Below are 27,834 nucleotides of genomic sequence, written 5' to 3'. Positions count from 1 at the left end.
GCGCAGAATACCTCAACCTTCGCCGTACGAGTCGAGGAAATCTATCCTCGTCCCCTTCCTCGAAGAGCCTCATAAAGTGTAATATCTTGTCCCTCCTGCTCGACCGCATGAGAGATGCGTTAGTTCAGGGCGGCTGCAGCCGTGCAGGATATTTATTTCATTTCTCCTGTTCTCTAACACTCACGAAACACAGTAGTGAGCTATTAAAGGAGTTCCACGGGTCTTCTTTTTTCTTCTTGGATATCGAAATGCTGTCGACGCCTCATAATTTGCAGCGCTTAACCATGCCAGTCAAAATTAGTTATGCCCTCCAACAACACTTTGAGATAGACGCATTGTTTATTAAAGGCATAGAGACACCAAATTATCGGTTTCCTCGTTGTTTATTTCAAAGCGTTGCGCATTACTTCAGAACGAATGATACAAACTCCGAGATTCATATATGCGCGCTAAATAATTTATTATTGTAATATTCATACTCAGTGATTTTTGGTTCGGTTTCTGGGCGCCGAGTTGTGCCATGACGTCAGAGCAATGGAAAAATGGCAACAACGGTCACGTGGGTCCCAAAAGCTAAAATAATTCAAGCATAAACACTAGATTTGCACAGCTTGCATTCCTCAACAACCGAGGAGCTCGCAGAGCATAGCCGGGACGAGTTCCTTGTGCGAGTGAGTCACGAATAAGAAGCACAGGCATGCAACACGCGGAGTGCTTTTAGAGAAGTGTTTAGTTCAACACGCAGCGCAGTAGCACAGTGCACAGTTTGGGACAACGTGACAGAGGATGAACAGAGTAGGGACAAGCTAGGAACGCCACGGGAATGTAAGAATACGACACAAAAAATTCTCAAAGGATGGAATTTTGCTGATGTCAAGCACGACTGGCGGAGAAAAAAAGCAAAAAGAAGTCTTGCTGGTATGCCTGCACGAAAAGAAACGCTGGTGATTTGGCATGCATTTTCCTTATTGTTCGTTGTTCACGTTTATGCTTGGTCTTAACAGAGGCGAATCGTGGGCCTCGCGTCTCCTGCGCCGTACCGCGTGTCCCCGCTCCCTGGGTTTTGCGTGCCTGCTTTGTAGAAACCAAGAGGTATGCAAGCATTAAGCGCCCAGTTTTTGTAGAAAGCATATATTTCAACGCTCAGCCCATTCACACGTATACAAAATGCAGATAATGCGAGGCACTCAAGCGAGGATGTGGCAAATGAACTGCATGCAACCGGAGAGCTGACGCTGGGAACAAAGCGGAAAAGCGGTGGGGAGAGAGGGAGACAGAGAGAGATAAATCACCAAAATGCTAGTGACATTTCACGCAAAAAAAAAGAAAAAGTAAGAAGGCCGAAAAATTTCAAGCGAACGACGAAGGACCGTCTGGAACGTTGCTGATGACTCTTAGCCACGGGTTGGAAAAAAGGAATAAAAAGTCGTGGTAGGAATGGAAATGAAGCGCCTAAAAAAGTAACGTAGCAGTGAGAAAGATAGAAAAGCTCTGCTTTTAGCGCGAAGGGTTGAACAGTCGCATGCAGCTGGTCGCTCGAGATACAGGACGGAGCTATGCAGCGAAGCGATTCGTGCCGTAAGCCCTGCGACGCCTAAAAGAAGCCGAAGAGGGGTAGGATGGGAGAGCGGGGTGATGGCGAAGCTGGCCGCACAATGCATACCGACGGCACGCGTCATTAAAACCTCTCGCGCTGCTGTGGACCGCCGCGGCCGGCCTCAAAGGGTCCCCGAATCGCGTGCGTTATCCCTTACCTTCCCCGCGCGACGCTGTGCAGCCATGCTCCCCAGAGAAAGCAATTACAACCCCTGGAAAGGGGTCCGCATGACTTAGCTGTCTCGCGGGAAAGCCTCGCGGCGTTGTTCCGTTGCGGGTCGGCATAAGAAAAGTTGGAACAGCATATGTCGCCTGGACGCTTTTGCGGGCTCTGGAGGATAGAGACGCCGGGCGTTCGTATAGCTGTGGAATAATTTAGGCAGTTAGGGTCTGCTATAAGCGCGCATAAATATTAGTGGGCTAACGTTATTTTCACCCCGTTTCTTCCAGCATGCAACAAAGGCTGTCTAAGAAAACCCTCACCGCTTACTCAAGGATTAGTCACACCCGCTTTGTCTAAGCCGTTGATGCACTGATGACGACGCAGCAGATGACAAACTAAGGTGCGACAGTAAGGTCTGCTTGCCTGCTGATCCTGCGAGGTTAATGCTCCCTATGTCTGGACTTCTCTATTTCCTTCTGCAAGAGTGTGACCACCGTGTTGCCTGCAGCTGAGTGCGTATGACTGCGTTATGTGGAGGCATAAATTTTGGAATTTCCGGCCATTTAATGCAAGGCTAGTCAGTCGCCCGTGCAGCCAGCAGCAACTTCAAGCCCAACTTCCCTATGCAGAGCCAAGAAATTCTCTTAATCGTGGTTTCGTTTCGTACATTCATATCCCGTTTCACTAGACCGGATGCCAACATCATTCCGTCCGGTGTTTTGCGCAACGAGGCGGCAAGAGCTCTCCCAGACAACCCCCACAGCTGCCCCTGTTAATCCTGATCCTACCTTGACCAGTTTACCACTCAGCGTTCAGCGTGAGCGCACGTGTCTCCTGCACAGGCTAGAAAGCTTGGCGTTGTGTTCGTGCTGCATAATATGCACACAAATTATATGAACTATGATCTCTACTTGCTCTCAGTGAGTGCGCTCGCCACTGCGCTGCTTCCTCAGTTGGGAACCGGCAGGGGTCTCGCGGTGCCGCGCTCCTATCTGGCTTTCTAACATCACACTCTTTAGAAGAGACTTCTTCCTAAACAAGCTTAGTGTCCTATGCGGTTGCAAGCAGGCCTCCTTTTTGTGCCAGCTGCATTTGAATGAAAGCGAAATCAAAACTATGCCTTTGTTCCGAGTGTTATGTGCACTTTGTGGAACCCATATGACCTAAATTAATCTACATAATGCACTACCGTCTATGCTTTAGTCCAGGCGTTGTTTCAGCGCATAGAAAGCGCGTTTGTATGTTTAATTCTTGCATTTCCTTCCGGTCCTCTGTCTCTTTGTTTGTTTGTTTATCTTCAAATCATCTCAGCTGCCAAATAAATCTACACCAGGCCTACCTCTCTGCCTCCCATTGCATGTAGCTTATTGTTCTTTCATTTTCGTCCTCACCATTGTTTACCATGTGGGCCACAATGCGAAACCTCGTGCTTTTTTAAGCGGGCCACAGTTCGACGTCTCAGGCAGCAGAGACAAGCTACATCTTATTTGGTGCTTTACATGTCTAAACACTGAGCAGAATTACTTGTTTGAAACCACGGAGGCATTTCCAACAAGAACAGCTAGATAGATTAGCCGGGGGCAATCAATTCCGGTTCTCGCTTAAAACAGCAGCACGATTGATCTCTTTCATGCATTATAAAGTAGGCGATGGCATAAAATGGTCATTGTTCCGAAATCATCCAGTTTGTTCGTTGTCATGATTATCGCAAGATAGAGCTTTTAATACCTTCGCCATTCTGCGCGCACCTGTTTTCAAAACTTCAGCCTGGTCACACGCGTCTGACAGGTGTCAAGCTGGAACAAAAATCGGCTTAGTAGTACTGCACGAAGAAACAAGCAGATTCGAAAGCAGTCGCCTCAGATACGGGCCGCACCTCTCTGGAGCACCTTCGCTTTAAAAAAGAAGGGGGAGGGGGGGATATATATCTCGGAGCAGTAACCTACATTTACGCAACACTGCCCGCTCGCAACCGTCTCTGCTACGCTACACGTGTCGTTTAGGTCAAACACTTCGTCTGCCTGTTGTAACAGTGTATCTCCGGTCCCACACCCAATACCTCTCGTCACTCTAGTCGAACGGAAACTCATTCCGTCGACTCTCCCTTTAGCGCCCGCACCCACGTGTATATTGCCTTCCCTTCTCGTGACGCCGCCGTGTAATTGATTCCAAGTTATTCACGTGCGCACACGAGCTTCGCATTCTGTGCCAGCGGCGACGCGAGGTGAGCGCCCGCGAATTCGTTTAGTTCCTCGGTGGTAAACACGCAGGAAAACAAAAAAAAAAGTGAAAATGTAAAAAAAAAGAAGAAAAAGTTACTTGATTTATGCGTCTCTCTCTTTCACTGCATTTTGCTTTCTTTCTTCCCCGGCAGCCGGCGATGAGAAATCGGCGTTTTCAAAACTGCCGAAAGGTTCGCGTGCTCCGGTCAACCGTGTCTCTGCTGAATTTTATCGGCGCACCTCCCTCCCTCTCTTCTTAACCTCCTTTTTCCTGTTTGCGTTCAACTCTTCGCGCCTTTATTCGAGGCGCGCACACCGGTCCAAGATCTCGACCCTAGAAGCCTGTGCGCATTGGTGTTGGTTGGTGGCGGCGGTGATGTTGGTGTTGGGTGATATGCCGGGCGCCTGCGACGGCGAGCTGCATTTGTGATGTAAATGACGGCTGGGAGGCCGACCACCTCCGTGCCTCGCTGTATATCGACACTGTTTTCCCTACCCGTCGGACGGGCTCGAAGAAAAAAAAATTGATCTAGACTGTTTTTTTTTCTTCTTCTTCTTCTTCTTCTTCTTCTTAACCCGCCGCTCTTTTTGTCCTTCTCCTCTAAACCCACCGCGCGCAAGCTGTCCGTTCAGAAAAGCAGGCCAAACATTCGCGCGTCGACTCCAATAGGCGACCTCTCGTCGCGATATATGTGCGCGTAGCAGAGCGCCTGCAGCGCTTATTCTGCCCCGACAGAACGCGGGGCGCTTGAAGCAAACGTAAACTAAAGGCTTTCCAAGCAGAGGCGGCATTTGTAGCAATACAAACAAGCATCCGTCGCTGACCCGGACGCGTATTCGCCAACTGCAGCCTGTACAGCGCAAGGCTTGAAACCACGGTGAATTGATCACGGTGACTGAAGATTGTCACTACGCCTTACCTAAAAGGGATAATAAATCCTCTTAAACGGCGTTATATGCCACTAAGCATCACGATTTGCGACCTAAAAGGTAAATAATTGAAAAAAATGAAATTAAAAAAAAACAATAAAACTACAGTACAGAGAGCGGATTCGAACGGCCGACCTTCCATACGCAAAACGAGCCTCTAATCCACTGCGCCATAGCAGCGATGTCAAGCTGTCGTTCTGAATGAATATTTATAACCAGCCTTAATGTGGCTGCTACCTGCCGGTGGGCGGCGCTGTCATCGCTGGCTGTACCGGCTGCATTTGGCGAACACGCGACCCGGACGACCGGAGTGGCTTTATGAAAGGAACAAATCGCATAGAACTGAAATTCCGCGAGACTTCTTTCATTTTATTATTTTTCCTCTGTTCTTGTTCTTTCGGGTCAGAGGTCTGCATACAGCTGGGAGCTGTTTGTGCTTGTAATGGTGACATCGCCGCGGTAAGCTGCTTCGCCGCTCTTCTCTATGCTTGATGTGACGTTTTCGAGAGAAGCTGTCCGCTTCTTTTTCGCGTGTTGACAAACTTGTGCCTAGGTGCTGCCGGGCGCCGTTGCGAACTGCGAAGCTGTCTCTTTGCTTACTTTTCTGTGTTCCGTCCGGTCGTATGCACTATTCGAGACCTTGACGGCGCGCAGCACAGGGGTGGAAAGATGTCCGCGAGATGTTGCCACGAAGTAAGAAAATTCGGCGCTTTGTTGTACTTGGCGTTGGCTCTCTGCGAAAGAGTTTGGGCCTAAATCTCGTTCGTTCGCCTCAGCTTGCAAATGATTTTTGTTTTTGAAAGCTTTTATAAAAAACGTTTATTAATTTTCTTCCAGGCGCGAACCGACTCGCCCTTATTTTTTCTTAGGTAAGGGATAAGCGATGCACTCGTTAAAGAACCCCAGGTGGTCGAAATTTCCGGAGCCCTCCACTACGGCTTTGGGACGTTAAACCCCATAAACCAACCAACCGTTCTAAGAATAATAATAATAACAATTGGATGTAAAGAAAAGAAAGACACAGTGCAACTGCCTCACTCAAGGTGGACACGCGGACCGTGCGGCGAGGGAAAGCATGAAGGAAGGAGTGAAAGAAAGAGGAGCGAAAAAGAGGTGCCGTAGTAAAGGGCTCCGTAATAATTTCGACCACTTGGAGATCTTTAACCTGCACTAGCATCGCACAGTAGACGTGAGAGAAAGAGGCAGAAGTGACTTTGTGATCCAATACTCATCCCTGTTATTATCATTCCTTAAAGCGGTGATGATTTAATTGTAGTGGCACTTGGAAGACCTAACTTAGGAGAAACATGGTGAATGGGCTGTTACTGTGCCAGTGTTGTCAAGCATGCTGCCATTATTATCAAACGCATAATAAACTCAGTTTACAGAGACTGTCGCGGACGGCTATAGAGAACAGGAGAGCTGGAGCCACTATACGCAAGAGCATTTTTTTCTTTCTCTTTGTCGTTTTTCTTCTCTAATTTCCCTCCACAAAGGTTTAGCACTAGCGCTGCAGAAGCGGCAGCGCCAGCAGCCTGTGCATTAACAGTAGCTCAGCAGCAGTCACCGTATAATACGACTGGTGCCTTTCCTCGAACGAGCGAGAGAGAGAGAGAGTAAACTTTATTTCGCGTCCCAGGTCCGAGCGCTAGCGAGAATGAGTTCGTGACACACATTTCAGTACGTGCTTAGCTACATCGTTTCGAAATCACCGCGCAGTCCCCGCTGTCATTAGAGCATAAACGCAGCCCCTTAACGTCGTCTCGGCAGCACTTTGTGCGCTGTCGCTTTCTGGAAGGCCGTTATGCCGCAAAGCCGGAGTATTAAGCGCAAAGAACCTTTACGTTGTTTCTTCCACATTTTTTTTTTCGTAACTGTCTGCGCATTCCACTCTGTATAAAAACTGATGGACCGACACGCGACAAGGCTTCTTGTATCTGTTACAATCATTGCATATTCAGTTTATTACAGCAGATTATATATACTTGTATTCAGTACATTAATGCCGAAGGCGTCCTTCCCCCGTACTGTCGTTTCCATCGCCTGTGGAAGGAAAGAAGCTTACGAGCAAGTTCACTCGCGACATCTATCTGTGACGACAATCGTAACTGTGTTACGCCTACGGCCAAAAGGCAAAATAAACAAAGAAATGAACAGACAGGAAATTTGACCCTTACTATGCTCGGTAGGCCCTTAAGGACGTCCTCACAACTATAAGCATTATTTGATGAAAACAGAAAAAAACAAAAACACTCGCAGTGTCGCAAATCATCCCGTCATAACATCGATGACACACGCGCCAGAGCATGCAGTCGATCGCTGTTCAGCACACTGCGGTGTTGCGGAACAACCAGAAACTCGATGCGCCGCTAATTTCCTGCTCCCGTCCTACCGGGCTGTGCCAGCTTTTAATAAGGTACTCGACGAGCCATCCTGTCATCAAGGCGAAAGGTCAGCGTCGAGCAAACAGCACGTGTTGTTCGCGGTGCGCCTGAGAGAGAGAGCAGCGAAGCTCCTGTGCGCTCCGCTTGGTGCGTTTATGACCGCGTGCTTGCACACGGCGGAGCGCTTATTAATGCGCACAAGCACGTGCCTCTAGTGGCGCAGTGACGCTATCGGCGGCGACTGCGCACCGGTGGTGGCGAACCGGAGGAGATTGATGGCCCGTGTCCCGTGGTGGTCGGAAATTGCGCCAGCGGAAATTAAACGGAGCGCTCCGGTGACCGTACACCCAGCCGCTGATTCTCTCCGCACGTGTCTCTCGTATATTAGCTTCCGCCCAGCAGCGAGCCTAAGTCATCTGCCACTTGAGAAGCTCAGGGGCCTTCTTCTCTGAAGCACGAATTGAAAACTCTCCAGGAGATGCGGACGGCAGTTTTATCCGCTGCAATCCGAGATTCTTGAAGCGGTCATTTAAAGGCATTCATTATCGCCGTTGTTTTGAGGGCCCGGGCTTGTTTAATCAGCAAGCTAATGATGGCCACGAACAGATGTTGTTTACTTGTTCTAGCACTGATGAATTGAAGCACGAATATTCTCAAAAACTGGAAGTCTGATGTGGTTTAGTATTTCCTTTCCCTAATTTTCCGATGGGCGTGTAATCTTTCCTTGCGGAGTTAATGGACAGAACACGGGTGAAGTGACTCGTTTCGTAAACATGCTCCGGTGGACTATAATTAAGAAGAAAAATGTGCTGGGTATTCCTCTCTTTTCGTTTACACCAAGATAACCTTGAATGTCTGTTTTTCTCGTGCTGCACCCCTCTTGGACTGTAACACTCTATTGTCCAATACCACTGCACTCCTTGACATTTTTTTTTTCTTTTACGATTTGCTAATGTTTAAAAAAATAGAGCTCTGCAACCTCGCGCTGAAAACAACAAACAATATTCACTCGTATCTTCTTAATGTATATGTCATAGCGGACCTTGTATCGCGTATGTGCCTCACCTGAAAATAACGGTGCCTAGAGATCGGTTCGCTTTTATTTTGTGACTGGATAATCTGCGCACTTTGCTCTAGATCTAAAGAAAGAGATTGTCGTAATTATTTTTTTTTTCGAACTAAGTCTTGCCCTAACGTCTACAGTCACCCTTTAGGCTTCTGAGCGTCTAGTTCACCTTAAACAAGTACAAGAATTGATCTCACTGGGTAGGCGGGACGAACAACGCAAGAAGCAGCTGTTTCTCGAGGAAAGACGTCTGCTACTCTACGTTCAGTGACGTGGAAGAACAGCACGGTCACTTTCTCACCGATGCCTCTTTCGTTTTTCAACGTTGCATTTCCCGGCGCGTTTGCATACGTTCGTCTTCAATGCCGGGATCAGAGCCTTCCCCTAAATCCCTCAGGCGCGCATGGAAACGTAGTGGGGCCGTTCTGCGCGCCCCAGATCCATACAAAATGACCGTGGGGGGAACAAAAAAAGAAAATAACGATTATGCCGACGTGAGAACTCTTGCGAGAGCGGGGAGTGGGGACTTCAAAAGGAAGTTCATCAACCGGAATGTGTTGATTACCCGGATAATCCCGGACCGTATCGGGAGAGTATGGCAAAAAAAAAATACGAAGAGTGGTGGAACGACGCGTTGAAGATATATGAAGCAAATAAGGAAAGCGTGTTCTCATTCTCTTCTATGCTCTGTACGACCTTTCTTCGCAATCCCTTTGCTTCATTTCTTCCCTCCTTAGCCTCCTTTCCCTCTCCGAGTACGCTCCTTTAGAGTGCTCTTTGTCTATGCGTCGTATTCCGGAATACGATGGGCATTTCAATGCGGAAAATCCATTCGCGCCTAGTTCTCAAGGTGCTGAAGGTTTAAAGCGCTTGATCCTTACCATTTTTTCGTTCTTTTTTTTTTCTACTTTCGCGAGTTCCCGTCGATTCTTTTGAGCCGCCCCTATCCCTGCGTGCGGAATGCAATCACAGGATGCACCTTTGAATGATTCATGATTGCGACAGAAATTTCGCATGAAAAGAGCTTACACTCTGAGCGAATTTCTAAACATTTTGTGCTCCTCTTTTCTATGACCCTGTTTTCTTTCTTTCCTTCAATCTTCAGTATCCGAATGCGTCGCTCCGAATTGTGCTTCGATGTAGGATTTTAACGGATTTCTGAGGATGGGCGCACTGTATACGAAGGAAGCTTACGTTAAGAGCGCGAAGCAGGATCCCGTCATTCTTATTAGAGCTCGGAGAGACGCTCTAATAAGAATGAAAAGAAAAAAAAAAGGAAATTGATCGCGACCGTATGGGACATTATCTCGCCTCTCACGCTCTAAGCGGATGCAGCAATGCCCCAGGAATCGTGGAGCTGAATGGTGGCACTTTAGCGAAAAGGTGTAAAAAAGAAAGTGGAAAAGAGAGACGTATATAGATCGAGAGGAAAGAACGGGGGAAGAAAAGGGTTGAGAGTGAGTGATTCCGCTTTCGCCGAAGACAGAGTATAGGTCGGGGATTTATCGCGTTTGCGTCGCAGGCAATAATTTCCTCACGGCTCGCCGAGAAATAACGCCTGGTCAAAAGCCAAACAAAAACAAGCAAACAAGAAAAGAAAGCGAGCGAGAAGCTAGGGTATAGAAACGCGGTAAGAATCGCGGCGGCGGGTCACTTCGTCACTTCGCCGCTCGCAGTCTCTTTTTTTTGTTTTTTCTTTTTGTCGCTACTTGCCTTTGGCAGTGGACCTGGTCTCCGAACCAGGGGACCGAGTATCGGCCAAGGAGCTGTCTTGCGGCGCCTGTGTTCCAGGACGTAAAGTCCCATCGAAGCGCAAAGGGCGTTCGGTGTGGGAGCCAGTCCGGTCCCTGCATGGCTACTCTCGAGAGGCTATGGTCCGAAGGACCGGTACACGAAAGTTCGTTTTTTCCTCCTCCCCTTCTCCAAGCAGGCGCGCCCTTTTCCTCCCCAAATTTGATCTTTATTTTCGTATCCACAGTGTTTACCTATCTAACACCTAACAGAGTTCGGTCTGACGCTGGCAGCGTGAGCTCTCAAGAACCGCGGAGTTCTTGAAACTGCTTGAGCCCAACTGCCTGAGCTCCAGAGAGAGATAGAGAGAGGGGTAAGGATCTCGTGGGTGTCTTAAAAACAAAACTATCAGAAAAAGAAAATTACACTGGGTCGTGCAGCAAAATTTCTCCAGCCCTGAGCTGCCGTTTCTTTTCTGCTTGCGCGCGTGCTACAGAGAGTGTGCTTTCTTCCACAACGCTTTTTGTGTGTATGCGCTTACTTGGCACGCGGTTGCGGCACTAAGAGCAGGACCACCCTCGCTTTTACACAGTGCGCTGCCTCCGTCTCTCTAACCTTGGTGTCGGAGAGGACTCGCGAACAACGTGGTTATCGCAGAGGGGAAATGTGTCTCGAAATGGTGACACGCGTCGTAGGGAGCGCGCTGCTCGTTTCTTCGTTGAGGGCGGGGAGTTTGGTTTCTTAAGTGAGTGCTTCTTTTCTTTCGTTCCCTTTATTTGAACTTTTATTTATATGTATACATATTTTTTGCAGCGAACACGAAGTTAAGCGCTTCGCACGTGCTTCTTCCCTTGGCACTTTCATTACGAGAGGCGTGGCAAAACGGTACGACTCCGACTGTCAGTTTTGTTTTGTTATCTTTGCGAACTTTTCTAGCCCGTAACATAGCTCCTTGTTGTGTCGTAGTTTTTCTTTCTATTTTTTTATTTCACAGGACTTGAAAGTAATGCTGTGTAGACCTTTTAACCGAGTTGGCGCCGTTAATGTGATACTGGGCGTCACTGTATCATCAGTGCTCGAGCTTCTTTCTTAGTGTCAGTGTGCGAGATTGCTCACTTATACGATGCAATTCACAAATAAATAATGCACGACAGCATATTTAAATTGTTGGTATTTGGTGTAAAATTTGGTGCAATGCATACTCTTGAAGTTCAGAATGTTTTGACAACGTTCTTCGCGCTTCTGCATTTTTCATTTTGCGAGACACGCACGCTCATGAAACGCCTTGTTTTTTTCCTTCTCGCTTGCGACGTCATCGTGACTCCTTAATAGAAATGATCTGTTTGGTTCGCTCCGGTCATGTTGGTTTAGCCATGCAACGGCAAGGTCGTAAATGACGTGCGGTCTGTTACGTCATGCGAATACTTATCGCGAGCGCCAATGGCTGCGCTGAAACTTGTTTATCGCGTGTTCTTCGTAAACACGCAGGCGTTGTCACGAATTGCATTGTGGTATAGTAGTGTCCGGTATAGGCTGTTTTAACACTCTACTGGCGAAGTAAAATTTCAGTTCAGTGTCTCAGATTTATAAAGGCCACTTAAGACACTTCCCAAGCCCACACGCGCGCATGCGCATTTGATGTTTTACGGGGTTTCCGGCGTCTGAGATTTCCACCCCGAAGTTTTTGCCACTGCTGCATTGCCTGAGACGCAGTAAACAGGTACCCCTTATGAACGACATTTACTTTTGTTTCTCCTTCCTTTACGGCTTTATAACGGAACTCCGAGAGCGACAGTGCGTGCTCCAGAAACGATTCCGCCCCTCTTTTTCTTCCCCAGGGCCCCCCTGCTTCTTGCTTCTCCTCTTTCACTTCAGTGACTTCTTTCATTCTCAAAAACAGTGCGTTAAGGAGAGAACGACAGAAATAAAAACGGCAGCTTGAAGGGTCCGCGATAAGAGTTGTCACCGCCAGTGCTCAGGCACGTTTTCAGTCCCAGGAAAAAAAAAAAGGCAGTTTATTGTTGGCGCTCGGGCGACGGTCCTCTAGTGTAAACAGTGTCGCATTTAAGCGCAAACAAACGAAACAGAGAGGGAAAAAACTCGCGCTGAAGCGAGCGCGTTAACAAGCGACGGTGTGCGCAGAGAACAGGGGGGGGGGGGGGGGGGGATGTTTTCTGTAGCTTGTTTAAATAAGAGCCTCAAAGTCCGGGCTCGGCTCTAAAAGTTGTTTGCTCGGCTGCTGAATAGGTTCCGGCACGACGTGTGTTTGCTGTATAGCCTCTTGCCTTTCGGTCGTTGCAGACTGGAGATTTTTGTCACAACTTCTTAAAGACTTACCTCGCTGGCTTGTATCGCAGAGCGTGTCGAATCTCGACTCACCGTCGTGCCGATAGGAACGCCGCTGAAGGCAGCTAGTGTAGTGCAGTGAAGCATCCGTCTGGCAATTGCGAGTTCTTTTGCGGTTGTGTTTCAAAAGTCTGTGCCCAGCGATTAATTATTTTTTTTTTGTGCTGCCGAAACGACTTTTAGCTACTTCGTTCCTGTTTTCGAACGTTAGAACTTCACGACGAGATAAATAGCCAGTTGCGTTCTGAATGTCCGCAAGACTAGTCCTCGTTTCCATGTAAAGTTTAAGTTATCTTAAGCGCAAACATGTTTTGTTGACTTTATAACGGAGACCTTTCTGAAGCCTATCTCCGACAAAAGATAATGACTTGATGCTATATTTCCTTCGCTACTTCTCTGGTCTCTTACTGGGGAGAGCCACAGTCTCCTTTATTCGATGCACTTCTAGATTACTTTTAAGGGGAAAGCTGGCAATCTCGCACGAGCTTTTTTGTCCTGCGCATAACGAATGGTTTATGCACCAAAGACCAGGGATAAAAATCAGGGGGAAAAAAGCTGGCTTCCCTTTCTTCAACTTATTTCTGTATCGTTCTTTGTTCCTGCTATTGCGAATGCAGCATTTCTGTTCATAGCTGCGGCTCCAAACGAGGGTTATGACTGCGTTGTAACGGCGTTGTAGGCAAAAACCATAACAGCCTTGGCTGCCCTTGGACGACCCCTAAGAAGCTGCATCACAGACGAGATTAGACAGATGGCGCAGTATATCGATGCGTCGAGTGAAGTGTCCTGTTAGCCGGAAGTTCTGAAATATTTTACTCGACTTGCACACCCTCCACTTCCAGAAGAGGCGAATTACGGTCTGGTTGGTACATGTTTGAAGAATTGGATAGAACAGCGCAACAGAAGACGAGACAAGTGAGGGACAAACACCAGCGCTGGTGTTTTTCCTTCTCTTGTCTCGTCTTCTGTTGCGCTGTTTTATCCAATTCTTCCAACCTCCACTTATTTGCTGATCCATTTCTGTCCTTTGGGTAGAACATGCTTTCTCCGCCGATCAGTCATTTATTTGAGCACGATCGCAGCGTTGGTTCGGCAACGGAGCGTCCGTCCCCTGAAAATACCCTGCAGAATGGTGCCACTGGCCCTTGCGTGTCCAACATTCGTGGGCAAAAATTTTGAAAATTAAAGAACTGCAAGATTACAGTGTAGAAATATTGAAGGCAATGGTCCATTGTTTGGATATGTAGCGTATTCTTTCTTCTATAATGTTTCCATCGCTTGCATCGAGTAGTTAAGACTGCCATGGATAAACCAATGGGGAACGCTTTTGGCGATAAAAAAAAAAACGTTAATAGCAAAAAAAAAATGCAAGTCTGCCGATGGGGGATCTGCAGATATATTGAATGTTACAGGCAAAGCTTACAATATATGAAAAAAAATTGCGGTCGTTAACTTTTTCCCGTTCAAAAATGCTTTTGCACAGAATTGTTCGGTATGTTTCCGTGTTTCTGCAAACATCACACTCATTCCTTGATGTTTCCGTATTGTTAATGTAATTTTCCTTGCTCTTCGGAAAGTACTGTTAAAGCAATTTCAAGTTACCCTTCTTTCCCCGTTATCTTGTACTGCGTATGTCCAACCCACAAAATTTATTCACTCGCGGGCTAATACAATTGTTCCGTCGAAAAGGACGCCCTCAATGGAGTTGGACGAGCGAAGCCTAATGTGCTTACATCTGCCCGGCCGCTGTGTAATTATCATGCGCCAGAATAATTTTTCAAAGGTCAGGCTCGAAAAATGAGCGTAAAACTAATTTTAGATCGCTTGCGTCGGAGAAATTCGAATTGAAAACGAAGTGAGCACCGCATCTTTGCGTGCCGCCACTAAATTCGTATTCGGCTTCCTTGCCGTTGCATTCGTTCGATACCTGGCTGCAAGCCGATAACTCTATTTCTCTTTAAGGTCGCCAGCCGATGGCGAACTTTCCTAATCCTAAAACACGTAAGCGGAACAGTTTTGCAGAGCACGGCCGACTCTGTGCGAGAGCCCCCCACACATAATCGGATAAGCCTCGATCGACCGGCTTCCCCTGCCTGCCTGCCTCTTCCCGCCGACACTAAGCAATCGTGTTCCTTCCAATTTCCCGTCATTTGGGAAATGCCGATTCGGTTCCCGCATAAACGGGGTCGCCTATAACTCGGGTCTAAAGAGCGCGCACCCGCTCCAAATTGATTTGGCCGCGAGCGTGCGGAGCGGCGAGCTCGGTTTCGCTGCCAACTGCTCCGCGCTCGCGGAACTCGTCGCGGTTCGGTGCACGAATCGTGTTGCTTTTTCGGGCGCCCACCGCTTGTTCACTCCATGTACTATCAGCCAGAAATGAAACGCCAACATGACAATTGAGCTATGGACAGCAAAATAAGAAGTTCTTAGCCATGGTAAGCTCAATACTAGCTGTTATACCGCCAGCGCCCAGCCGGAGGCAGCAGACGCAGACACGGCTGGCGGGGAATGAACCGTTTATTCTGGCAGCACAGGCCAATATATAGCGAAAGGTGGAAAGGGGGTTTCGGGGAAACGGCAGAGTAGAATGGCTATCGCTCGAGCCATCGACGTAACGCAAACAGGGGAAAGGGGGGTGTTCAGCTTGGCAGATACGCGATGCACAACACTAGTGGAAGGTAATTTCACTTCGAAGGTGCGAGGACTCTCCTTCAGAAGTGCTAGTCAACCTCTCTTGTATGTCCCGTCCAGGAGCTAAAAAATATTCGTGTTTTCGTGTTACCGCTTCAATTTACTTGTTCGCATTTCATTCGTTGCTGATAGTACAGGCTTGTTCACAGTGTGCACAGGCTTGCCCTCACTATATACGATTTGTTCACAATATATAAAATCTTCTTCTCTATATACGCGGCGTTTCACGTTACTTAAGCCAAGTATTCAAAAAAAAAAAAAAGAAGGCGGCGCACCCGAGCTGGTTAGAACAAAGTCATGTTTGTTTCCGTGATGTGGTGTTCATAAGAGTATTTCTGAAATTCCGCTGGATTAGTGAATTAGCAGCGATTAATTATGCAAAATTTTTAATATTCACTTTTAGGTCACGTATATTTTGTTAAGTTGTAGAAAAGATTAAAAATGACGGATCTAGTTTTTTCAGGCGACGTTCTTATTTTTCCGCAGCTTAAAGAAAGTCCGCGAAATATGGGGGAAAAAAGCCACGTGACTGCGTTAATGTGCTACCATGTTCTAGCGCTCCCAACCGTGTTTTTAAACGAACGAAAGTGGCGCGCTGAACGGTCCCAAGGGGGCAGCCGTCGCTCAATTCGACGGACTGCAGAATGGCAAAAATAAAGAAAATGGAGGCTACCTTGAAATATGCGACTTAAATCCTTTCCGTGCACCGTTACCCTCGACCTGTGCTCTCGATATATTTGGAGCAATGGCGATGGAGAACAAGCCGCATTGGTTAACGAAAAATGCTGCATTGAAGGTCGAGCTACTGGATGCGTGAACAAAATAACAAATCGGGTTATGTGTACAGCGTTCGATACAGCGCTCTTCGCCAGCTACGGACTACAATTTAAACCCACGCAAGCTCTGCAGACTGCGCAGCTATTAAGTGGACCAGGTGGGCTGTGTATTTCTGAGAAAGGGCTTTATCTGCTAGCAGGAGCGTAGGGGTATGAGGTTGACACCTTGTATGCACCCAACTGGTGTCAGCGGTTGTGCATAGCAGGTTCCTGTGGGTGTAATACTGCTGAGCGGAGTCTCATGATGCCGTAAAAAGACGGCTTAATAAGTAAAGAAATGGCGGTGGTTGAAGACAGTAGGACTTGAGATGAGGGACAGAGAGAAAAATACGCAAGAGAAGCTTAAGGCAGGGAGGTTAACTAACTTTTTAGCGTTTTCTAGCACTATTAGGCCTCCCTTTCGGTGTTACCAGAAGTATCTTGAATTTAGGAACGCTTAGCAAATCTAGCTGATATTTTATTGTGTCTCAGATTGCTTTGTCTTAGCAAATCTAGCTGGAATTTTTTTTTGTCTCAGATTGCTTTGTCTTACATGTGCTAGACATTCATGAATTTAAATGTGTCCTTGTGCGACTCAATTATGGTGACAAATATTTCAATTCTCTTCTTCCAATTTCCTTGTCGGTCTGTCGCTCGACTCGGCACTGGACTATGTCCCTACGGAAAGATATATAATTTGTCTACGGCTTGCAACGCCATTACGTCTTAAACCATGCATTTTTGCGCTTCCCGCTTCATCTTGCGCAACTGTATTACAGAAAAAAAAATATATACAAAGCTCCGCAACGAAAAGTAAAAAAAAAACGCCCATTTCTGGACGTGAACGTCACCTAGAAACGCTGCCGCGCTTGTCACATTTTCTCGTCGCCTATTTCAGCAACCTGCCGTTAGCGATTTCTCTCTCCGTGTGCTTTTCAACATTTCTGACAGCGCAAAAAGAAAAAAAAAAGAAAAAAAATCCGCGAAAATAAGAAGAGCTAACGGTGCGAGCAGTGCGTGACGAAACTTTCCGCGTGAAGGTTTCTTCCTTTTTTTTTTTTTTGCTTGCGCTCTCATATTTCATCTCGAAACGCAGGCGCCGCCATCCATTGGTTCGGCGGCGTCTGTACAAGTATAGGCGCTGACACATGCGCCGAGCCTCGGATATGGCGCCAGCTCCAGAGCGCAGCGCACCTGTATTACCTGCATACACGGATCGTGTCTTAGCTTCTACAGCTTGCTCACTTACATATATACAGGCTGAAGGCGCATCGAAATCCACGAGGCCTGCAGACGCCCTACTTTTTTACTTCACATCTTTCTTTCCTCCTCTTCTTCTTCTGGCTACTTTTCAGCAACATTTGCACAAACGTTGCAAACCCTATGAACCCGCAGGCGTCTACGAAATCATTGAAAAGTACAGTGAAGACAGGTGGCGTTGCCACAGCGCGCCATGTGTGAGTATACAGCGGCTTGCGAAAGCAGCACCGCCTATGTAATTCCACCGGTTGCCGACAGATGCCTCAGGTACGGATCATGTCGCTTACAATTCGGCACGAGAGGGTTTAAAGGGCATGTCGAAACTCGCACACGGAGATTAAGTTGGGAAACACGTCGGTCTTTCTTCCGGGGAATATCGATTCGCGAGGAAAAAATAAAAGCGGTATATAGACTCGCTGGGGCTGTCGTATACATATATGCCCTCGCTATGTATTTCCTCATACCACCTTTCGGCAGCCCAGACCTTCGTTTTGTCGCTTCTTGTATACCCGGCTAGGGTGCCTCGTCGCCAAGAATGGCTTTTTTTTATTTGTCTGCTTCTGTATCGCCTTCGTCGCCTCGGCCGATCTCCCATAACTGCAATCCTATATATATATATATATATATATATATATATATATATATATATATATATATATATATGTGTGTGTGTGTGGTATTCTCGCTTTGTTATTTCTGCTGTTTTCTCGCAAGATCACAGCAGCACATCCTCTTCTCTGGCCATCCCTGGCAGTGGTACCGGCGACAGCTGTTCCGCCCTCTCCGCAGTCTGACGAACCCCTCTGAAAGCCGCTGTTCACACCAACACGCGGCTTCGATACAGACGAGTGGTGCTCCGAGTCGTCGCCGTTCTGTCCATATATATATATATATATACGCACATTCCGACGAAAGAAGCCGGCGGAAACGTCTTTAAGTGTCCGAGCGGGATAAGAAAGCAATGGCCTCTCTTCTTACTCGGTCCGAGAGTCTACCGATAGTGGGGTGGGCAGCGTCCGTCGGCCGTGTTCGGTTGCGTGAAAGCGCCACTGTGTAGCATGCTCCGTGTTTGCTGTGACGTTTTTGTCTCTTTGCAGCTTGTTTTGCTATGTATCTGGCGTTACAGTTGTTGCGAATGTATCTGGTCGATTCTGTACCGCATCTGGCGGCGCTGAGCTATGTATGTGCCGCGTCTTCGGCCGCCTTATACCTCCTGTTACATTCCCGGCCTTACCTTGGAACGGGCAATAAAACGGACAGTCTGAGGTGAGTAGGCGATAAGCTGCATGGCAGGTGTCCCTTTCAGTCCGTCTTCTGCCTCTTATCACCCTTTGTTTTTGCTTGCTACTTTGTAGCATTCGGCGTTGTTATTTCCATCTGCTCCCTGGTGGATTGCTTTGATGGAGGGTGCATTCTTCATGGTGAACTGCTCTTCGCGTTTGATACTCGACGAAGTCACAGTTTTCTTTCTTGTGCGTGTCTTTAAAGCACGCACACGCCATTCTTGCTGCATTACAGTGGTGAAAACAGAACTGGAAACGGTCGCAAGCCGGTAAGCCTACGATATAGCGAGACCCTGTAGCCAGAGTTGTCGATGTGTGCCAAGATCGTACGCCATCGATTCTTAAGAGCGTGAACGGCAGGAAGGCTTAATCCAGGTTGACAGCTGGTGCGGGCGTAAGCGGCGTCGCTTATCTTTGGCTCGATCTCAGAGGAGTTGTGAAAGAAGGATAATTTACTCCAGCGTAGCCGTATTTACGTCTCCGTTATCGGAGAAGCAATACGGTCGCTAGTTATCACTCTGTGTGCACATCCAGACTGTTCGTACATCAAGGTGAGAATCAGCCTCTTTTCCATTTTGCGTTTACTTCTACTCAAGCAATTTTTCTCTTAAAATTAAAGTTGATAGCTAGCACTTAAAAGCTGGTGCCGTCGTATATCAGGGCAAAGAAGACGCTTAAATGTCGCTCAGACATCTGCTGTTGTCTCTGGCCTGTTTTACCACATGTTTCATTGGTGCATTCCATCTCCTATTGTTGTGCTACCACAGCACATCACTAACACTATAACTACTGCTGTGGTAGCACAACAATAAGAGACGGAGAAAGCGACAGAATAGTGCTTGGTCTTTTTGTTTCTTATTATCGACTGGCTATTTGCGAAATTTTCATCATCTTCTTTTCTATGTGAATAGGCTTAATATTGAGGGAACGGCCCCCTCTAAACGATACAAACAGTAGCGGCGGGCTTTTCTAAGACGCAATGAGAATATAACTTTCTCTTCTTTACTCGTCCGCCATAGCTTATTCTTTTGTTCAGCACTAAGAGAGGGAAAAAAACTACGTAATTTGCAATGAACTTGAAAAATGCGCACAACCGGCTCGCTTTTTCCCCTTTCCTTCTTGTTTTTCGCGTTTCTGCATACTGAAGCGACGAGAAAGCGGAGATCGGAAGCGGTAATTGAGTTATAATGGAAGGGCTCTCTTAGAACCCCGTACTGGACGAGCATTTCACGCGCTGCAGCACTTGCGCTTAGCCAGTATAGTACAGCACGGGGTCGTGTAAAACGGAGCTCTCTTTGGTTTTGTCGTGCACTTTGCTCCCCCATTTCTTTCTTTTTTTTTTCTTCGATACCGCACTATTCGACACATTGTATCTTCCTGGGGATTCGCTAATTGTATGGTCTGTTCTTATTTCTTTCCTCTCCGTTCCAGTCCTCCTTATATAGGCGTGAAACACTATACAGTATTACTATGCAACGTGGAATTTTTTTTGCGCTTTCCCTTTCCTAAAACTTCTTTGCGGACACCACACAACGGCAGCTGGTCATTTTTCACCGCCCCGAGATTCCCGCCGTCCGCAACATGCATCATTTTCGCAGGCTCTCCCGCCCAGGAGCCGTGCTTTTGTCGACGGCAGAGACTCCTTACAAGGAGACCCCGGTCGTCGACGTGTTTCAGAAGGGACGCAATAAAAGCGAGCGTTGGAGCAGAAAAAAAAAACGATGAAAAAAAAAATGATCGCACGCGCAAATTGACCGTCTGGCCATTTTCGGGCATGCATTGTCCTATGCACTTCAGGCACTTTCGTTCTCTCTCTTCTTTTTCCTTTCTTCTTTCGTTTCATCATTCTGGACTCTTCCTTTATTTCGTTTCTTTGTTTGTTTTTTTACTCTCACCTCTCGCTTGGCCGCCTCTCCGTTTCCTTCGCTCAACGTTTCCCACTTGTGTCTCTCCTCTAGGTAGCGGTTGTTCAGGACAGCCGGCCGCGCGCAACTTTCATCCGCGGCTTTCCCTTTCGCGGGGCAGCGGCGTAAAAGCGTAATTTAATGCGCCCCTCGGCGGCCGAAGTATAGCGCGTCGCCGTCGTAGAAACGGCGCTCTGCTTCTCGCTGGTTCGCGCTTTTCGTATATGCACAGGAGCAACGCCCTCGGCGAGTACGCGCAAGACGCTGCGGAGGTGAGGAAAAGGGCCGGAGCTGAACAAAATAGCGGCGCGCGGTCGCTCAGCCGCGCTAAAGCGAAGAGAAGCTGTCCCGAGACGCCTTCTTCTCGCATGCGGGCCCTCACAGCGAGAAGCGAGACCCAAAATGGAGGGAAAAGTAAAGAGAGAGCATTTAAGCCTGGATTGCATTAATAGTACAGCGTTTGAGAGAGGAGGGTGCGGTGATGTGAAGCCATCTCGTACGCTAACATTTCTTTGTACTTTTCAAACCTGCTCTTTCAGAGTTCCTTTCCACGTCTCTCTCTCTCTCTCTCTCTCTGCTTATTTTTTTTTGTTCTTTTATTTTCCTCTCTCGTCGGTGCAGCGTCGCTTGGCTTGCCCGCTTGGATTCGTAAAGTGCTTCGAATTATAAAATCACATTTGCGGGGCGAAAGAAATGGTCGCTATTCTGTTCGCGGCGTTGAAAGGTCTTTCGTCGTTATTTTGCTTTGGCGTCCTTTTCTTCACAATTTTATTTATTTTTATTGTTCTGCCGAGTGGGCCTCTTTTCGTTTTAATATTTCTTTTTTTCGTGTCGTCTCCCAATGTACGGGGATGTAGAAACCGCGCTAGCTACTGAACTCATTGTAATTTTTGCCGCTGACAGAACCGCGCACATGTTTCCGAGTGTTCTTGTTGAGGATAGAGCGAGAGTGAAATTTTCGGCGCCGTCAGACGTTGAAATTACTTTCTTTTTTGTATTGTTTCATTATTTTTTTCCTGCTCTCTCGAGTTCTCTTGCGAGCAAACAAATTGAGACCACGAGGCAAGTGCGCTTCCAGCCTAAGCGTACTAACTACACGCGCCTTAGCGACTAATTAATTAAGACCTTTTCAGACTAACTGCCACGTTTCAGAGCCTTTTGTCTTACAACCGCTGAAGAAAAGAGACCCGGTGCATACGCCTCGTAATTAATGAAGGCCAGTTTCTGTAAAAAAGCGAAATAAAGTGACGAGCGGATCTTGCTGGCGTGATAGGCGTAGGAACTCAATATAGTCAGGCGTTAAGGAAGCGAAAACAAGCTATAGTCAAATATGTTTCTATTTTTCTCGCGTGATTACTTTAGCAAATACTGACATCTGCATAAGCTGTATCTTAAGTACTGACTGCGTTTGAACCGCGCTGGGCTGGTTATACTGAATCTAAAGAAATCAATCTTCAGCATCGTCGCCACAGTTGAAAATGTAATAACCAGACGGAAGCGCAACTTTGTTTTTGGTGTTGCTTTTAACTGCACAACGAAAGCGAAATTGAACGAAGGACATAAATTTTATGAGAAAGCATTTTCGTGTGTGCAAACTATTCGGAATACTTACCGGCAGAATGCAGGTGCGAATTTTTTTCACGATGGCCTACTGGGTATTTTCGCATGTGTGGGCATGTGTGCGTACATATGAACGAGGTTAAGATGTCTGTAAACACTGCAGCTTTCGGATGCTGAGAACGTTAGGAAAGTACATTTTCCAAAGAGATTTGTCTGTCATTCATTAATCTACCACATCATCTGATATATGCCTGTTTGGTTTCTTTTGTGAATGATTTCTCTGGCGCAGTTACTGGCGTCGAACGTTAACCAGGGTTAATGGAATTAACGCATTTAGACGTGGGAAAGCTGCACCACGGATGTGAGGCGGGCTATTAGTTAAAGCGACGCTGAGCACAAATTGAATTTGGCCTGTATCGATAGCGTGCAGTTTTCTAATCACTGAGAGACCTCACACCAAACACGGAGCTCTTATACAAGTGTCGCCGTCACCGGCCGATTTCGAAAGTAAAATGCGTGCGTCGACACCGATTTCGTAGCAGATCCCGGAGGCTACGTTACTCCGCCGTACAGTTTAGAACGGTGGCGACCCGTCCTCTTCGATAATGACGTCACGAGTTTGAATCGACAGGCGCAGTGTTTTTGTTTTTTAATCCGATTTTCTCGCCGTAAATGCGTCTTTTGCTGCCGGGCAAGAGTCAACATAGTCTTTAGAAAAATTCAGCGAATAAATTTTTGCTGAGAGCATTAATTGGATGGAGCTTTCCTCGGTACCCATTGAAATATTCAGGATTAATTTCGACAGCACGGGTTTCACCTTTGTGCTCTGAGCTATCAGTATTAGGGCGTTTTTGCAGCCGTCCCAGCGTCAAGCCGAACTCGCGACCTCGATGATAAGCAGCTCAGCTCCAGCAACTGAGCCACCTTGGCGGGCCTTGTACAACTACATTCATTGACAGGTGCGTCTAAATCTACGTAAGTGTCCTCTAGCGATAGCCAGAAAAAACGCGGTGTTATGCACTGATCGAGTCAATTAGTTTAGTGGCCGTTTCAGTACTCTTCTTTTTTTTTTTTTTTTTTCAGAAAGCTTGCATACTTACTCCAACGTAAGAGGACAGTTCAGTACAAAGAACTCTCCAAATAGCACCTTGGTTGTCTGGAACGATAGCGAGCAAATGGCCCCTCTTTGAACGAGACTATTACAGCAGGGACGAAACGGCCATTGTAATGAGACAATAAGGCCTACACGATCATGGGTTATTCACGGAAGCAGGAACAACCTTTCCGTACTGCGGCGAAATTGAAACGTACGTAATGGAAACATTTCCTTTCACTCTTCCTCTCTTATCTTTCGCTGAATGTTGCTTTACTTATTAACCTGAAGTGCACTGTATGGCATTTAGAGAGCTTTGGAACAAAGCCAAATATATTTTTCCGTGAATTTCTTTGATGATGCCTTTATGAATATGCATGTAAGCAGAAGAACTTCGTTTGCGTGCGTGGCTGCTTTACTGTATCGTTCTCCTTAGCGGTTCTTTTTATCTCTTTTGATTTGTTCGTCGCCCTAACTTTTCTCGTATTCCCGACAGAAGTACCGTTTCCCCGTGAATAATACATTTCCAGCGGTGTTTATCTTCATGCAGGAAAGGGAACAGAATTGTTTGTTCAAATCCCGTAAATTTCGCTCTGACTAAGTGTTCCGGACTGTTTTAGAACGAGGGGCATACTAAAATAGAAGAGAGGGGGTTGGGAGTGGGGACGGTAGTGGGCGCAGTGTGAAAAACGCGTACTTTGTGAACGTCGATGACGATCGATTACCAAGTCCGCAGTATAAAAACGCACTGGCGGCAATTTGTGCTTTCAACGCGGCGCTCGATGCCCGATACACACTCTGCAAACGCAAAGCTCGATACACGTATACATTTCCGTGTAATAAGAGTACAGCGATTCTTGGCGAGAACACGAGCATTTTGTTGCCGTCGATGACAAACGAGGCCCATGGCGTCCGTTGTTCCAGCAGAAAACATGGGACTCACTGTACAATACAAAAGAGAAGCTCGCTTTTATTCGCCTTTTTTTTTCTCTCTCTCTCTCCAGTGATAGATGGCCTCGTCGCATTTCATGGCGAGGCTGTTTCACTTGTTTAAGCGTCGGGCTTTTGCCTTCACTTAAAGCCTTTCCTCGCTCTGCGTGCCATTTGTGCCGTCTGCTGCTGTGGAGAAAAAGAAGAAGTGTACGCCTCTGAGTCATTCCCGACCAGCATTCCAGTAACGGCGTTTAAAGAGCGCAGTGGTGGGCACTGCGTGCTATATGCCTCGTTGAAAGCGGCGGTTGAATGTAGTCTGGCTCCGTTCGTGGGCAAAAGCTTTGCAGAGTTGCGTATTCCCGGATAATAGCAGCTACGCCTGATCGTGATATTATCCGCAAATGGCTTGCCTGCGGTGCTGAATTGAACCTACCGAAGTATCGCTATAGTGCGGAGAAATTTGGGCGACACGAGTGTGTATCATAATTCGGGCGCAAGCCACCTGAGCTTGGAGTGAAACTTTACGGCACTCACCGCTCAATCTGGACTCGAAACCACAAAAATTTCTCCCGCTTTTTATCGCATACTCTCTCTTTTTGCCTTAAAAAGCTGAGCCATGACCGCCGCGGCATCGTAATGCTTTGGAGCTGGCTGAACATTTACTGCGTTGTTAAAAATGTCGCATCAAATTCGCCTTTACTCATTTCAACGTTCCATTTCAAACATTTTCAGCAGCTCAGTCCTCTGACATCTTTACCTATTTGGTAATGGCACTTCGCGTCCGCATTAAGAATGAGTGTGAACGCTCTATCAAACGCCGTAAACGCCATGTGATTGCAATGAATTTCCGCAATGCTTAGCGGAATCATGCAGATTATAGATCGCTTAATTACATAGCCTCCTTGATCGGCTGCACTGAATGCAAAGATTTGCGCTCTGCGGCGGATCCCTGAGGCTGCCTGCCTATGGTTGCGTTATTTCGTTTTAATTCTTTGCTCTGACTGCACGCGCGCCGCCTCGCTCCGGCGCGCTGTGCACGCAGCTGCTCTGAGCGCGTCACCGCGGAGCCATCAGGCGCGTTCCGCGCGGCAGAGCGCCATTTTGTTCCGAACCCGTCCACGTGTGTCGTTAAGCGAGTCATACTTCGTCAACATCGGCGATGTTCCTGCCAAAGTGGCTGCATTGAGTGATCCGGTCGACAATGTGAGTTTCCGCCTTCGGTGTACGATGAGGGGTGGTACACATTACGCAAATGCTTCCTCCTCTATCATATTTTCTTTATTCGTTTAATATTTACACTAATGCTAACCGAGTAGTGAGGTCAATCTTGGGAGAAAGTTATGTCATGTAAAAATGTGTACCCCGGTTCCTTCATTCCATTTCCGTTCGCTATACGGCTTTGGCTCGCTGTCCGGATTGTTCGTCACGTGGTCGATAGCCAAACTAGGCCGGAACTGCAAATCGAGGTGTCGTTTGCAATGGCTTATGTATACAGACAGGCTTGGTTTGAATTAAACTACTGATTATTTCTTTGTTATCAAGACGTTATCTGCACTGTTTTAATACATGCCTATCTAGCTGGGAGCTGACAGGCACCCTCTTCTTCGTTTATTTTTACTTTTAGAACTTATACTCTTTTGCAGCCCGTAAAGAAGCACGCGGTGCTGCCGTTCGTGTTTGGCTGTTTAAGAGCAGATCATCGCTTTAGGATGCATTACATCGATTCAGACAGCACCCACCTGATTCCCTTCGTACACATTAGCCGGCGAGTGACACTAGCAGAGTGATTGCTTGTGTTAAAATTAAGCCTGGTGTGCCGCGACTGTGGATATAATCAGAGCATGGGGTTTTCAGCACCGCGTGTGTATAGTGCACAGCTGTAACGGTGGTATGCAGCTGTCACCGTTCGCGACGTTGGAGCCAGGCCATGGTCTGGCTGTCGTGTCGGAAATAGCACTACCGTGCGGTGTGTTTTCAACTACGGAACTACGGTTCAGAGGACCATTTTTTTTTATTTAAGTTTCAGCTGTAAAGCTTATTCACAAGTGTGCCCCCGGCTCGACATATGTTTTCTTTATTTGCTTTCTGGCTTTCCATTCCAACTCACCAACTCTCTGTTCAATGTTTCTATATCAATCTTGCTTGTCAATTCTGTTATTGCGGCCTTGAAGCAAAAGAGGCCGATAACTTCACGAGATAATAAACAAAAGAGATATTTTAGCGTGTCATATATGGCTCAAATGGAGGATGAAGATTACAGTTGCTGGAAAGGTATACGGTCTTAACACTAACCATCATGGCGCATGACTTTTCCTTGAGGGTGGCACAAAGTCAAAATGTCCGATAACGAAACTGCCAAGACGTGGATAATAGCAAAACTAGCTACTCGCATCCGTTCCATCATCCGAGCTCGTACTTGTAAATGTTCTACTATCGCATTCTGACCCGGGTTACGAATTTTCGCAGCTATTAAACGTTATCGTGCATACTTCCCGCGTCAACAACGTCACCTTGTGTTGTAACGACAACAAGGCCGCACGATGGAGCCCAGAAAAACACGGAAAGCCGAGCGCAGTGGTGTAGGGAAAAGCGTTTCGTCTCTTCTTATCCGCTCAATCGCGACACATAAGAGGCGGGCACGTATTGTTCGCTACGTGCATAGACCTGTAAGCTGTTCGGCATCGCCACGCGTCCTTCTTTACGATCCGTTTCTGCGATTTCGTGCGCGCGGGAAGGAAAATGAACAGAAAGAATGAATGAATGAGTGAAAGGCAGGAGGGGTGTAAAGGAAGCTTCCGTGTCGCTACGCTGCCTTCCTTTATGGGTCTCGGTGATCGCGGTAGCAAAGGGTTGACTGCCGCTGTTGGCACCAATTCACTTTTACTGCTCAGCTGCTACTGTGCGTTAGGCGGAGTGTTTTGACCCTTTTGCGGCATCGGTTCAGAGTGTCCCAGGTTTTTAAAAGCAAAAGCAAAAAAAGGGGCGGTGAACAAAGAACATTAAGTAAAAGTATTCCCGCATTTGGCAACTGCTGTGCTCGAGTGAGAACGATGTTTGCTGTTGACCAGATACTTAACTGAATAGGTAACGTTTGTATGTGTCAAACTCTGGTGATACACAACTAGTTTTGAATATAGATTTAAATCCTGAGTTTTCTTTGGTGCGCCATAGAATTAGTTAACGGGCGAGGTTTTGAAGACTTGTTTCGCGGAGAATTTTGTTTTCTTACTCTCTATGATTATCTGTTTTTGTGTTCTGAGGAGTTATCTGTGTTATCCGAGACACTAGTGGCTGTTTATAGACAGGTGGTATTCGGCGCTCCGTATTATGTCAGCCACCTGTCTTTATGCACAGAGCCGCTGTGTAGTAGTAATAGCGGTATATATTTAATATAATTCGAGTATCTAATCTAATATAATAGGGAAATTCACGGAAGAAGCATTAGAGTTACAAAAGTAAACTAATTAGTCAAAAGTGTTGTGCGGTTCAGGCGTTTTAGCCCTTGTACATTATTACCATAGCTTCACAGATGTTTAAAAAATATAAAAAATGTTTACCCCCAGCGTTTTGCGACTTGCTGGACCAAAATTTCTAGCTGTCTAGGTTTGCTAACAAGTGCACTGATGGACACTTGGTGTCCAACTACTATCTTGCCTTTTCTTAATGTCAGAAGGCGTTGATAACTTCGAAAAAAAATATAGAGTTCAATATTCACGTCATTAATGAATACGGCTAATTCTGTACGCTTTAAAATATCGGTTAGAAGAGCTTTTGTCTAGTTGTGCGCTTAGCAAAGCTTTTGTATACTTAGCTTCTTCACGTCGTAATGAACAACGTTAACACTCTTTCTCCTCCGG

General features: G+C 46.9%; 1 protein-coding gene across 3 annotated transcripts in view; it reads left to right on the top strand.

Moving 5' to 3' along the window:
• LOC149372752 (uncharacterized) overlaps positions 1-27,834 on the top strand; it is a 272,987-nt gene that overhangs the window by 194,283 nt on the left and 50,870 nt on the right. The window contains exon 1 of one of the 3 annotated variants that reach the window (XM_089567291.1): positions 25,027-25,180. The exons of the other annotated variants lie outside the window; for them this stretch is intronic. Within the exon in view, the coding sequence (XP_089423417.1) occupies positions 25,179-25,180 (2 nt within the window). The 5' untranslated portion in view covers positions 25,027-25,178. Of the gene's footprint in view, positions 1-25,026; positions 25,181-27,834 lie in introns of those variants that run through there. 3 annotated transcript variants of the gene reach the window in all.

This window comes from Amblyomma mixtum, chromosome 1, assembly GCF_055824585.1.
Source record: "Amblyomma mixtum isolate Tamu chromosome 1, ASM5582458v1, whole genome shotgun sequence".
Taxonomy (NCBI): Eukaryota; Metazoa; Arthropoda; class Arachnida; order Ixodida; family Ixodidae; genus Amblyomma; species Amblyomma mixtum.
The sequence above is the reverse complement of the archived record's forward strand: the minus strand, read 5'-3'. Positions and strand labels throughout refer to the sequence as shown.